Genomic DNA, 14156 nt, shown 5'->3' with positions numbered 1-14156 from the left:
CAATATTTCAGGTTTTTCACTTCCAACCATCGCTTTTAGCTGCTAACTTGTGTGAATTATTCAATTTGCACAGAACGTCCTAACTCAGTGTTACTCTCGGATGGATTATCCAGATTGTGTATTAACCTCAAACAGACACAGAGGCCCTCAGCTGGCTCCACACAGAGACGGTATTTACACAGACCATGCCATTTGGCTCATGAGCTTGCTTCAGGTTCCAGACACGCTAAACCTGTGTCCAGCCCAGTCCCTAAGTCTTTCCACATGGATGGCATGAGGGATTTTTTTAAGTTTGGCTTCCAGGACTGACTTCCACGAAACCACAGTTTAGCCAGGGAACTTTTTGTATGTGATATTTTATGCCCTATATAGTCACGAGCTATTAGTACTCTGGTTTTAAGTACTGTCCTCCTGGAGGGCCAGGATTCAGTGCCTCAAACTTGGTGTTAACTAATAGTTTTGTTGGTGTGTTTTTTTGTTTTTTTTTTTTACCTGGGGATGCAAAATGAGCTGAGGCACTTTGTGGAGTTCAAATGTAGACTAAAGTGCCTGACAAGAGTCAGCTGGATCGCAGCAGGGCTTATTAGCTGAATTTACTCCTTCCTAAAAAAAAGAGAGGAAAAAAAAAAAGGAAAAAAACCCAACTTTTAGTCATTAAAGAAAAGTCGACACAAGCCAGGCGGGGGCCAGCACCTCCCCCAGGCAATCAATCACCTGCAGCTCCGGGCTGTAATCCCGCACTGCCGACGCAGCTCCTCGGCACACGCAGCCCCCAACACCCCCGCGTGGCCCCCAGCCCGCCACCCCCCCCGCACTGCCCTCCCCCGGGCCTCAGGGGGCCCCCAAGGCGCCCTCGCCCCACACCAGCTCGCCCCACACCGCCCGTGCCCCCACAGCGCGCCCTTCCCGCACTGCGCCCCGCGCCAAGATGGCCGCCCCTCCCCTCAGCCCCCCGCCCCCCCCCGGGTTCCCCCTGCGGCCCCGCTGCCCCCGCCGCCGTGCCCGCCCCCCGCGAGGGGTGGGCGCCCTAGGGCCGCGCCGCGCTTCCGCCCGGGGCGCGGGGCAGGGCGGAGACAGCGGCCGGCGGGAGGCAGGCGGCGCGGCTAAGATGGCGGCTCCGCTGGCTGGGCCGGCGGGGGTCGCGCTGCGGGACCTGGCGCTGAGATCCGCCCGCCTGCGCGGCGGCTTCGCGGTGAGTGAGCCCGGCCGCGGCTGCTGCGGGGCCTCTGCACAGAGACCGCCCCTGCGCCCGTGCCCCAGCCCGCCTCCCCGTGCCTCGGCCCGCGCCGCCTCCCTCGTGGCGCCGCGGCGGGCTCCCTCGCAGCAACGCCTGTTGCCCGCAGCCGGCGGGAGGCTTTCCGCTTTGCTTGTTCATTTATTCTTGTATTTCCCGCGAGCCTGGTTAGGTTTTCAGACCTGGAGGGACGCCTTCAACCTGCAACCGCGCTGTATTTTAACCAATTTTTTAAAAAAAGGAATTGGGTCCGAAAGCGGCCAGAGCCGGTCTCTCGGGGGAGCCGTGCGCGCCGCGGGGCTGCGGCGGCCTCGTCCCCCTGCCCCGGGCCGGTGGGGGAGGCCGGCTCAGCCCCGGCGAGGCTTTAGCTGCGGTGTGGCAGCGCCAGGGTTTTGGGTCGATGGAGACCTTCTTCTGAGGGTTTCTCGAGTGGCCTTTTGCTTATTTGAGTCTTTTTTCTTTCTAGGCTCCGCTTAGGGTTTACTTAATAGAAATTAAAATGTGTCAGTGCTGCTAAACCTAATGCCATTAATCAGTGTTTAGCAGTGGCACAGAATGAACTTCCTCCCTCTTTTTAAAATTAAAAATGCTTTTGATTATTTTAATAGCAGAAATAGAGGGACATCATGCCTAAAGTGCATTACTTACAAAAATCGCACAGCAGCGCATTTCCAACAGCTGCGTCGCCTTAGGACGTGACCTGCTTTGGTTCCGGTGTGGTTCTGCGTGTTTCGGCATTGCGGGGCTGCGGCAGAAGTTGGAGCGGGCTGAGGTTGCCCAGTCGCCTTTACCTGGGACGGCGGGGGCTTGTTCCAACTTCCCTGTTGTTTTGAACCACGGAGGTATTATGGGGGAGAAGGATGGGGCCTCCCTATAAAGCTTTCGCTTAGAAGTTCTTCCAAGATGTGACAGGAGTTTTTTATTCGCCTCGAGTGGAGAATGGGGCCCAACAGTAGCAAGTCTGAAGATAAAATGAGATACGCACGTTTTAGATAGCTCTGATGCCTTTGGCAGCAAGCTCCTTTATTTTGTCTTTTTATCAGATCCGCAGCTGCACAGGACTCTGCTTTGGTCCCTGCTTCTGAGCACGAGTGTTTTCCCAGAAGCAAAAGCTTCTGGAGGGAAGGAAACTTGTTTCTGGTTGGTTCTGCTCCGTAGGTGCTGCTGCTGGGGGGATGCACCGGTCTGCTGGCCGTCCCGGACGTGGGATGCCTGTCAGGTACAGCCCGTTGGTGGTGCTGAACAGGGCTTGCGTAGGACATCTGCTTATGGGAAGCATCTTTTAACCGGAAGGAAACTAGTGCATTGTTCACTTCTGGCTCAGTTTTGAATCTAAAATCTTTTGTTCCCAGCTCTCCTTATGTACTGGTGGGTATATCTTTGGCAATTCAATGCAATTGATTAATTATTTTAGTAGTGAGTAATTCTACTAGTTTATTGGTACCAGGAGACGGTCTTAAATTCTTTTTATATCGAGCGAGGACCATAGCTTATGTGTGTGCGCATGTATGTGCATGTACATATATATATATATACACACATATATACACACCTATCGATTAGTAACCCTGTCAGTCCCAACTATGCGTTACATAGTTGAAGAATTGTTCCTGCTGTGTGAATTTACGTGACCCTGATTCCACAGTAAGAAACTGGGAGATAACCTCTCTGGTTTCATATGCATGTTTGTATATGTTTGTTCTTGTAGGGCTCTGCTATGTGTGCTTGAGGACGGAGCCCTGTCTGGGTTGAGTTGTCTCAGAGTGAAGTGTAGAAGTTGCTTTGGGTGAGCTCCATGTTGCCTTAGTCCTTAGGTACCCGCTGTAGCAGCCTTGCACAGATAGAGGTGGAATTTAGGGTGTCCACGCTCTGTTCTCAGAGCAGGGCACGTGGAGTTACCCTGTACGTTGCCCTGCTGAAAGGAGTGGATATCAGCTCAGATTCTCCTGAGTATTCATGGGATTTTAAGATGGCTAACGTTTGTCTTTACTTTTTTGTTTGTGGTGTTTATGAAATAGAGATATTGAACTTGTATTTTAAATCACTTTTATTATTTTGTTTCTGAACCCTGGCAGATATTAGAGCACCTCTCAAGATTTGTTTTCCAAATAGCCTATTTTCAAGAAGGCATCAGTACTATATATTAACAAATCAAGTACTTGATTTCAAAGTATGTAATTCCCATTTAAATAATCTCCTAATCTTCAACCATCTCAGACTGAACTACAGACCTTCCTGAAAGTGTACAAATAACTTTATCAGCGAGAGCCTGGGTTTTTGTGCTACAAAGTAGGGTAAGGCATCTGAGTAAGAGATTCCGTACATTAAAGGAACTGTTCTTATTCGTACCACTTGCTACTTTAATTCAGAGCACAAATTACATTGATAAAATGGAGTGGGCTTTTTCCTGTTTGTGTGGTTTGCTTTTCTTTACATAAACAGTATCTTGAAAAGGCTCTGTGTACAAAGTTGTATAAGCTGTCTGGTGTAGCAAAAGCTGCTTTCAAAGCCTGTTACATTTTTCTTTTCACATTGATCAGGGTCTTCCATACAGTAAGGATATTATCAAGAAATAAACTTTCAAAAGTATTTCTTTTGTGATTTTCATCATTTTTTCATGTGTTTGCTCCATGCGTTTGCAAAACTCCAGTCTTGTAACCAGTAGTGTATTTAGCTTAGCAGTGAGTAATTCTATTAGTTTATCAGTAATTAAATTCTTTTTGTATCGGGTGAGGACCATAGAGTATCAGTTCTGTTTCTGAAACAGTGCCCTCTGTTGTTTTGGTAACACTGGATGAGTAGGTACCTGCTGAGATTAAAACCTTTCTTGATGACATACTATGGGAGTGTTGTTTGTATCTGTCACAAGAGTTCTTACTATTTCAAAACTGGTGATGCTGTCCCTAACTGTGTTGAAACGGAAGTTTTCCTGAGACAGTGTGGATACAGTCACTATAACCTACAAGAACAATCATTGTTCTGTGTAACTTTATTTTAATGGTGGAACAAGTGGTACTTGACCCTATCACATGAAAATATTTTATCGTCCTTCTGCTTTCCCTTTGGCTCCTTACCTTTTTGGAGCTGTTAAATTTTTTTACTCTTTTTATATTCTTGATAGTTTCTTTTTTTTCTTTTCTTTTTTTTTTTTTTTTTTGGTGCTTTTGGAGTTTAAATCTGACCGAGTGTTTCAAGAAGACAAAAGATCTTGGTTGTCTGTAGTGCATGTGGACAAGCGTATTTAGACCTGCTCTTACTGGAGCAATATTTGTAAAGAGCTGTGACAAACGCTCTGGGGACCACTCAGTAGCAGAATTCAATCTTGTTGGCTAGCAACAAATAGGCTCCATTGAAGGCCGTTTATTTGAATGGGAGTTGGATTGGGCCCTTTGGGAGAATGCTGTGTTTTCAAAATAGCCTCAGATACAGTGGATTTCAGCAGTGAATATAAATAAGGAACAATTAGAACAGAATCATAACAAAATGCTTAAGATGCATCTTGAGTTTTCTACTGCAGTGGGCAGATATGGCTAGTGCGTTATGTGTCCCTATCCTCGCCTTCAAAACTGTCCTTACTCCTACCGAAACACTTCCAAATTTTGTGTGTATTGAAAATATACCAAAAAGATGGGATGCAACACAATCCCTGTTTTAAAATCTGCTGAATGCCTGTATAGGTTTGAAATAGAGAACTGTTCAAGGTTACCCACTGCAGATGCCTTAATTTCCTAGACTTGAATGCCTGTAAAGCCTTGTTAGCACTGAACAGAGAATTTTGTCTTTGTTAAGAAGTTTTCAGCTGTAAGTGAAGTTAATGATCTTCTGTGCAACAGGAAACGTTATCAGAAATAACTTTCAGTTCAGGTCTTCAGAAGCTGTATTTCAGTGCCAGATTCCCCCCCCCCCCCCCCCCCGGCTTTATATTAAGTTCATAAAAGTTTCCTGAAGGTTCAGACTGTTTTCCAGTTTGGCTTTTCCTAGTTGACAATTTTGCTATAATTTTAAGGTTTTACACTTAGAGGCAGGCAGTGCGTAAGCTTACTGTTTTTCACAAACAGCTTCTTTTTCAGGTGTCCAAACCAAACAACCGTAAAACCCTTTCCAAACTGCAGACAGAACTAAAATGTCAGAGTGGAGCAGATGTTTGGCCCACTCCTCCTTGGCAGTTGCATTAGACACATTGTTCTCAAATCCTTTTTAGAGATGGAAGAGGGAAATGACCTAACTTCAAACCCCCTCCTTTTTTTTTATGGTAGTTTTATACTGGTGGACCTTGTGACTTAAGAGCAATGTGCTTTTGGCCCATATATTCACAGCTTTATCTAGCAGTAGAAAAGCATTGCACTTTTCTGCATTTATTCACCATTTTTGAAAATTTATGTAGGTATATTCAGGATATAGGCAAGAAAATGCAGCCTTCATGAGTATGACATCAGATTGGGAATTAGCTGGGGCACCTGAGTTCTTAAAACGTGGCTGTGGATAAGTAAACTCCTCTCATCTTAATTTCCAACCAGTTCACCCCAAGATGTTTCTTACTTTGCTTGGGCATATTTAGGGTTAATTAAAGTTTTTCCAGAAAAGCCAATGTTGTTTCCGTTGATCTGACTTCTGAGCTACTAGTTAAAAATGCAGATAGGCACACTCCATGTTTCCCTTATGGGTAATCTAAGTGTTTTTCTTGTTTCCTCCTGTTCTTCTCTTTCTCTGGCATGTTTTCAGTGTGCGTGGCAATTTTTTTTCTTTAAACTTTCTTTTATTCTTGCTGACTGATGAGTGACAACGAGGGTACTGTGGGGACCGTGTGAAGATGTCGAGAATCTTTTGGGAATGCAGAGAGATGAGATGAGTATTTACAATCTATTGGGGTCTGATTGTTTCTTAGAAGCAGATCATTTTTCCACTATACTTTTTTGGAAGGTTCATGTTCAGCATAAGTTAGTAGTTTATTTATTTAGTGTTTAGAGATATGATCTTTCTTTTTCATGGCTTGGAGACTCTCATAGATACTGAGTTGGGATTACCTAATCCCTACTGATTTTTTTTTCCTTTTTTTTTTTTTTTTGCGGTTGACCATACCTTTAGCAAGTAGCTCAGCTCATTATTACCTCCAACAGTCTGATCTTTCTGTGCAGCCTCGAGTCTATATTCTGCAGCTTTGAGCATATACCCTAAGGACTGACTCCAGAAAATTCCCTTTTTTAATATTCTCCACAGAAAAAGCCAGTTTCTAGCCATCTGTGAATCAGTTAGCTGGATGCTCATCTCCCTTTCCCTCCCTTCCTGGGATAGGGACAGAAATCATGTTATCAGTGCAACTGATTATTACAATAACTTTGGAACTGGTAATTAAACATTGATCTGTAATTAATAACTAGCTATTGGTCTTATTTTAACTAGATAACACAGTAGGAGTAGGCATGAAATTAAGCAGAGAGGTTAACATCGAGTATTGTGAAAAATTCCTTAACAGTGGACATACGATGTGCTGTTGAAGTCTCCATTGCTCTGATGTTATTTTAAACATTCTACTAAAGAGTAAACTGTAAGCCAAAGCCCTTCTTTAATATGAGGATGGAAATAACAAAGCTGGTGGGGTTTTTGTGTGTGTTTTTTTTTTTTCTTTTTTTTTTTTTTTTAGTTCGTAACATGATGCTTGTGGTGACGCTGATTTTATGAATGAATTGAAAAATAGCAATTATTTACACTTATTTGTTAGAACAACTTTTTAAATTCTCAGTTAAAGGTTTATACTGATTAACAGAACAAAATGTTTAGTAAATAAAAGTATGTGAATATCACTTTTATCTAAAAGGTGCTAGTTTGTTGAGAAGATTTACCCACGTGCTTTTTTCTTGCTGGTCTCTATCTGAATCTTTTTGCTTGCTCATAGGTTTCCTAAACTACAAGGATCTGTATCCTGAAATTAAATTACCCTTTGTTTTATTTCTGTGACGATCTGATTTCATATAAGCCTATAATCAAAACTTGTAAAGCCGTAGACACTATGCCCGATGGAGGATGCCTGTGGGTTGGGCTATTTTGCTCAAAGAATGTTTCACTGAAGCAAAGCACCTTTTTAATATTTTGAGATTCATTATTATTCATGTGAGTTTATTTACCTTGCACATTAATAGTGCTTGGTGACAGGTCAATTTTGGTCCATCCTGTTCGTCTTTAATTTGTGCGTGCTGCTTTATTGATTGGCCCTAGAGAGCAGAGTAGTATAAACTTGCCTCTATCATTTGTATCTTTGTATAATTAATGGTTTGCATTTTAGCTTTCTTTTCATAATAAAAAGGTATAGATTCTTGTTGTTTACAAGTGAAGGACCAAAGGTTATATGCAAGTCCTTATCAGCTAAATTAGTTTGTAGAAGAGACATTATAAATGTTGCAACTTTGCAGTGTGCTTTCTGCCTTTGCAGAGTAAATATGTGACTTTTTATAGAGTGCCTAACCATTTTAAGTTAATAAATCTGAGGATTTGTCCTAAGGAAGGTGGAACAGACAAAGTACTGACCTTCAGGATTCAGTGGACATTAATTCGGTTTGGAACAAAAGGGACATCATTTACTTTTTTACGATTAAACTGTAAATGGAAGAATTTTATTTGTCTGAGAATGGGTGGATATTTTGAGAGTATCAGTAGCAACAACTTTAAAACACCCATTCATACAGTGTGCATTTAGAATACTTCTGGAGCAATCAGCAAGCTCATGGGAACAATAGCTGGGAAAGAAGAAAAATGGCAAGGTATTACAGGAGTAGATAGACTCTGAGGAATTTAAGGAATGAGCGATAGTCTCAATTTGTGTCAGGAGGAGAGAGAATCACTCGTACTGTAGTTACTTTACCTTTGGTGTCTAACTCTTGTCCACCTAAATTCTTTGTGAGACATGAAAGTTTTGTATGAATTGTTGGGAATGGAGAATTAAGGGAGTTCTTTGATCATGTTTGGTAGATTTGTGTGCTTGTCCAAGACTTTTGGTTAAAAAATACAAAGTGGCAAATTAAAAAACAGGCACAAATTACCAGTGGAACACTTCATCATTCTTCTGACATCTTCCTCTAAGGGATGCATGGACAAAAGAACAGTTTAATTTGACATCTGCTAATTTAGTGGCAGCCAAGGAAACAGTTACTGTTTAGCACAGAAAAGAAAAGCTGCTCATACACAATATTGGTATGAAAGTGTGTGTGAAATTCCAGTTATGGAAAGAATTGCATGTGCAAGTTATAATAAAAGAGAGAGGTAAGAAAGAAGGTAGATATCTATGAAAATTGTAGATAAAAATGAAATTAAAAGCAACAATATTTTTTACTATCAGCAGATTCCATGCTTAGCATTTTTAAGTTCTGAAGATGGCATCAGGAATTAATTTTATTTTGCCTTAAATTTGCTAGCTTCTTCAACCCTGCCACTCCAAACACATTGAAAAAGGTGAATCTATTTAATTGAATTCTTTCATGCAGAGTTTCAATCTGGATTTGTTTTTCAGTTAAATGGCTCAGATTGAAATTGTCTGAAGTAAAGCTATAAATGTGGGGAATAGAGGAACTGACATGTAACGCTTGCTTTAAACATGATACTAAATGTTATGTGAGAGTAGCTGGAATGGATGGAGTTCTGCCTAGGGACTGGTGATGAGCCAGTTGAGAGCCTATGGATCAGGGTTAGAGGGCAGACTGACATGACTGACGTTATAGTAGGTGTGTGCTACAGACTGCCTGATCAGGAAGAAGTAGATGAGGCCTTCTTCAGGTGACTGGAAGAAACCTCACGTTAGAGGCTCTGTTCCTCATGGAGAACTTTAACCACCCCAATATCTGCTGGAGTGACAATGCAGCAGGACACAAGCAATCCAGAAGGTTTCTGAAGTGGACCGATGACAGCTTCGTAACAGAGGTGAATGAGGAGCCGGCAAGGGGAGACACTCTGCTGGACCTCATACCGGCAAACAGGGAAGAACTGGTTGGGGATGTGAGTGGGGCAGGAGCCTTGGTGACAAAGGGCCCAGAAAATGCACCCAATGCCTTCTTCACGTTGGTCTTTACTGGTAAGATTTGCCTTCAGGAATCTTGGATCCCTGAGACCACTGGAAAGTCCAGTGTGGAGAAGACTTACCCGTGATGGAGGAGAATCAAGTTATCAAGTTAGAGAATGTGCAAATAAATTGGATATACACAAGTCTGTGGGACACGATTGGACCCACAAGTACTGAGGGAGCTGGCCAATGTCATTGCGAGGCCACTCTCAATTATTTTTGAAAGATCTGGTTCACTGTGGGAGGTTCCTGAGGACTGGAAGAAAGCAAATGTCACCTCTGTCTTGAAGCAGGGCAAGAAGGAGGATCCGGAGAACTGTAGACCGCTCAGCTTCACCTTGATTTCTAGGAAGGTGATGGAGCAAATCATCCTAGAAACCATTTCCAAAAACATGAAGAACAAGAAGGCAATAGGGAGTAGTCAGCATGGATTTACAAAGGGGAAATCATGCCTCAGCAACCTGATAGCCTTCTACAATGAGACTGGCTCAGTGGATGAGGAGGGAGCGGATGTTGTTTTATCTTGACTTCTGTAAGGCTTTCAACACTGCTTCCCATAACATCCTCATAAATAAAACTGTTGAAGTACAGGCTAGGTAAGTGGACAGTGAGGTGGACTGAAAAAAGACTGGACTGCTGGGCTAAAAAGGTTGTGATTAGCAGTACAAAGTCCAGCTGGAGACCACTAACTGGTGGGGTTCCTTCCATGTCCTCTTAGTTGTTTCCTCTCTCTGTGCAGTGTTAATGGAGGGGTTATTTTGGTCAGTCCCTTTTCATAATCTTCTAGCTGCCCAATAGTCTATCCATGGTAACAAGAGCGTGGAAGATAGAGGTGTCAGTCTGTCTAGCTAACAGCAGAAATGATGAATGTTCACTTCTCTGTTGGTCTTTGAAGTTGCTATGGATTAATGATCATAATGTCCAATACTTTTTCGCTACATTCTTCCACTAGTGTAGAGATGTCTCTTCCCACATTGATAGCATCTGGTAAGAGTGAAATAAAGTTAGATTGAAGATTAAAGAGCAAAATACTTTTTTTAAGTCACTGACCTCAGTAATGCATCCTATTCCTCTGAAAATCTAGTAACAAAGATATTCTTGAAAACCATGCATCACACCCAGTTGTCTACAGGTCTTTTTTTTAGACTGTCCCTATCACAGTGGGAGACTTGAGGGGGAGATGGGATGTCTTGCTTAGTGTTTTGTCGCAGAGAAGCCTGGGGTTGGTAGGAATACTTGAGAGTTTCTAGCTCTAGTCTAGACTTCAAACTACAGAATTGTTACTTCCCTCCTCGTTTCCTTCATACGTGAGACTGGCTGGCGGATTTGGGGCTGGTTACAGACTGGATTACTGCCAGAGGTTGAATGCAGTGTTCAGTACTTTGCTGTCTCTTATGAGCCACCATTTTGGGTTGACATTGGCTTTGCTGGTGACCTCTGTCACTTAGTGCCTGATTAATGTTATCAACTGGCAGGTAGGCAGTGTTTTTAAAAGGCTACTCGATGAACATGCTTCTGATGAAGGATTGCTCTCCCCTACTCCCTCAGCTCGCTGATTAGCTTTTATTGTACACTGAACTTCCCCATGTCTGCAAGTCTCAATCATTCCAAATGGCCGAGCACAGGCAGAGAATGTGCCTGCATTTCCAGAAAGGGAGAAATCAAAGATAGCTTTGTTTTAAAGATGACTTAAAATAGCCTTTCATTTGCCTGGAATGTTTGATCAGTGATTTGGAAATGTAGAAATCCACTTTAAGATCAGAGTCTTTGATGGTGATGAACAGATAATGCCATTCACAGTGTTCTAGACAGGCTTGCTTTTGGGTTTGAGGATGGCAGCAGGGTGAATTTTCGGTGTGAATACTGGAGAAATAGTCAAAGGAAGGAAAAATGTTCTTAGCATGCCTTTAATAGGAAACCAAAGGTTTTCTTTAATTATTCTGTGGCAGGTGCTGACTTTTCCCCAGGTCTCTGTCCAAGAAGTCAGAAGGCTACCTTCCTTTTGTACGTATGTTACTTTGAGTTTGCTTTGTCTCAGTCTGAATCAACTGATCTAATTGAAAACATGATTTATTGACAGTAAAAGGTGAAGAATTCTGATTTAAAACAAATACTGAGTACCAGTCAGTTTTTTTGTACTTCCAGCATAGAAACTGTTATGGTCCATTCTGCACTAGTAAAGTAAATCATCTATGACTAGGGATACAGTAGAACTGTTTGCATGGATAATTTTCTTTATTTCTTTTTCTGCTGCTGTGGGCATTTGCTTCTTTATTGCTTAGGAGTGTTACGCTGTTTATTGCTCAAAGCGTAATGTACTGTGGTGACACAATTAGGTGTTATGGAAATTATCATGATTTGACTTCATATATGAAAGAGCTGGAACAAAAATTTATAAACTGATTATGTTCCATATTTGCTTCCCTATGAAGACAAGAGAAGATGAGAAATAGAGCTCAAACTATCTAAATTGACAGTATATCAGTGTTTTCCATAAAATAGCAGTGACTCTTAGTACTTGAAAAAGTATTCTTCCAGGGTGCAGCAGGAGGGAAAGCTGCTTTGGTGGATATGATCACTTGAGTCAGGAATACAGAAGCATTTCTGATCCACGCATTGGCCAAGGTTGGAGTTTCCTAAAAAATCAGGAAGCTTAATTAGGGTAAAGCATGCAGAAAGTTCATACTGGGCATACTCTGGATATCATACACATTATATCTCTTGGTTGGTGGTGAAATAGTTTAAGATTTTTTTTCTGGTTTTATTAAATGTGTAAAGCATTTGTTCATAGTTTGCATAAAAGTGTAATTTTAATCTTGTACCAAAATTAAAATTAAACATTTTATAAGATGAGAGCAAAAATATTAATTTTCCCCTCAAGATATTTAAAATAAAAGAACATTTCTAATTTATGTGGAGAAGATAGCTCGTTTTACTTTTTGGGTAAGTAACGCGTATCACCAGCAATCTTGCTTCATTTGCAAAGGAGGAGAATGTATTACAGTATTTTCTGCAATTGATTATCCAGTTGTATATGGCAATGGGTTTATTTTCATCAGATACTTCAAAGCCCGTATTTTTTAGGTCAGGAAAGTACACTTTTCTTAAAGCTTTGAAGTTTTAAATAAGCAAAATGGACATAATTTGACTAAAATTAATTACTAATGCAAAACATCGCTATTGACAGCTAGCACATTGACAAAAGCAGAAATTGAGTCTGTGAATACCAGTTCTTGTTACTTTTTAACCAAGCAAAGGCTTATTTAGAACCTCTGAAAATTGGTTCTCGAAGTGTAAAGTTTCTGTGAACATCCCTGCTTCTTGGGCGTAGGTGGATGCACAGTAAATGTCTTTAATGCCATTTTATTGTGCTGAAGTTTGTGTAAAGAATACAAGAAAAAACTAGTTTGCAGATTTTTTGTGAAGTGAGCAGATCGCATATTCCCTGGTCAGGCAGTCTTGCAGAATCGGTTGCCCCTCTGCATGGACTAGTGGCTCTGGTTTTGGGTTTTTTACTTTGTTTTGTTGACATCCTGTTTGTTGCATGGCCTTAGGAATGCTGTTCAAACCAGGAAGTTTTCACCTCCTCTTAGGCTAGGTTTTCAAAGTTGTTAATGATTCACTGCTCATGTGAACTTTAGTGGGATTTGAGTATACTCAGCTGTGCTCTGTCAGCCTTTAAACGCTGAGCAGAATGCATCAGAGAACTTGTTAGTGTCTAAAATGTGCTGCCTTTTAATTTGCAGCCATTTCCTTTGGATGCATGTTCTACTACTACTGTTTGTAGATAAATAGAAGTCTTGCTACTTCCCTCTCTTCTTCTCTCTTTAGTCCTCAAAAAACATATCCATAGACACCCAGAAATATTGGCCAGGTGGTAACTGCTCAAATCTGCCTGGTAGTGCACAGGGACGGTTTGGAAGTAGGCTGAGATTCTGCTTTTCTGAGATAATGAGAATAAGGATGACAGAAGGAGCTCAAGTCTGACCCTGTGCGTGTTGCTGGTAGTTTACAATGAAGGTTAGTGGGTGGGAGAGTGTATTTACAGAAGAGCTGTCAAAATCCCTGTGTGCAAGCAAGCTGTATGCAAGTTTGTAAAGTATCATCATTACTGAAGATTTTAAATCAGCAATGAGCAAAGGACTTGTGTCAGGTTCACTTTTGTTCTTGCATGAGAAGTAAACACAAGGATAAATCAGAAAGCTGTTTTTAAATGTGATTTAAAGGCACGTTGGAATGGAGTTGTGTAGTTTTTCTTGAGCTAATGGCCCAAATGAGTCCTGCAGTGTGGGAGCACTGCACCACACTGCAGTATTTCCAGGGGAGTGCAAAGGTTAAGCCTGGGATCAATCAGTTTGCAATCAGACTGATTATGAAAGGAGAGGAAGGAGTACAAGGTAAAATCAAAATAACATAGTAGGGCAGAAAGGTACAAAGAAAAATGTTCAGGTTCCCTTGAACTAAAAAGGTTTCTTGTAGTAGGGAGCTAGCGAGAACATTCAGGAGAACTATTAAGGGAGGCACTTTAGTTTTGTTAAAATAACAATTCAGGGTTTTCAGCCCCACTTCTGTCCTGAGTACGTTTACTTAGAGACTGGCACAGCCTAAATAATCTTTACCGTTTTATCTGTAATACTGTGAAATAGTCCAGACATAATTGAGGTGCTTCTCCAACTTTTAGGGAAGTTCACATTTCTCATGTGCGTATTGCTGTGACCCAGGGTTAAAGGGAATATTTCCTGAATAGATACTGTTCCGTTTTGGATCCAGTCTATATGGCTTTGTAAACGAAACCTTCAGGACTGTGAATAACGTGTGAACTACCCTGGTGGAGTCCTCTTGCGTTTCTGTTGCATTCGGTACAGTGCAGCAGTG

At 41.8% G+C, this 14156-nt stretch overlaps 1 protein-coding gene across 1 annotated transcript in view; it reads left to right on the top strand.

Moving 5' to 3' along the window:
- Nucleotides 1–1040: 1040 nt before the first annotated feature.
- Nucleotides 1041–14156, top strand: part of SUCLG2 (succinate-CoA ligase GDP-forming subunit beta) — a 137126-nt gene continuing 124010 nt past the window's right edge. Inside the window, exon 1 of the mRNA XM_026110878.2 lies at nucleotides 1041–1192. Within this exon, the coding sequence (XP_025966663.1) occupies nucleotides 1109–1192 (84 nt within the window). The 5' untranslated portion in view covers nucleotides 1041–1108. The remainder of the gene's footprint in view (nucleotides 1193–14156) is intronic.

Source organism: Dromaius novaehollandiae, chromosome 12 (genome assembly GCF_036370855.1).
Source record: "Dromaius novaehollandiae isolate bDroNov1 chromosome 12, bDroNov1.hap1, whole genome shotgun sequence".
NCBI lineage: Eukaryota > Metazoa > Chordata > Aves > Casuariiformes > Dromaiidae > Dromaius > Dromaius novaehollandiae.
Note: the sequence above shows the minus strand (reverse complement) of the source record. Positions and strands in the feature narration are given on the sequence as shown.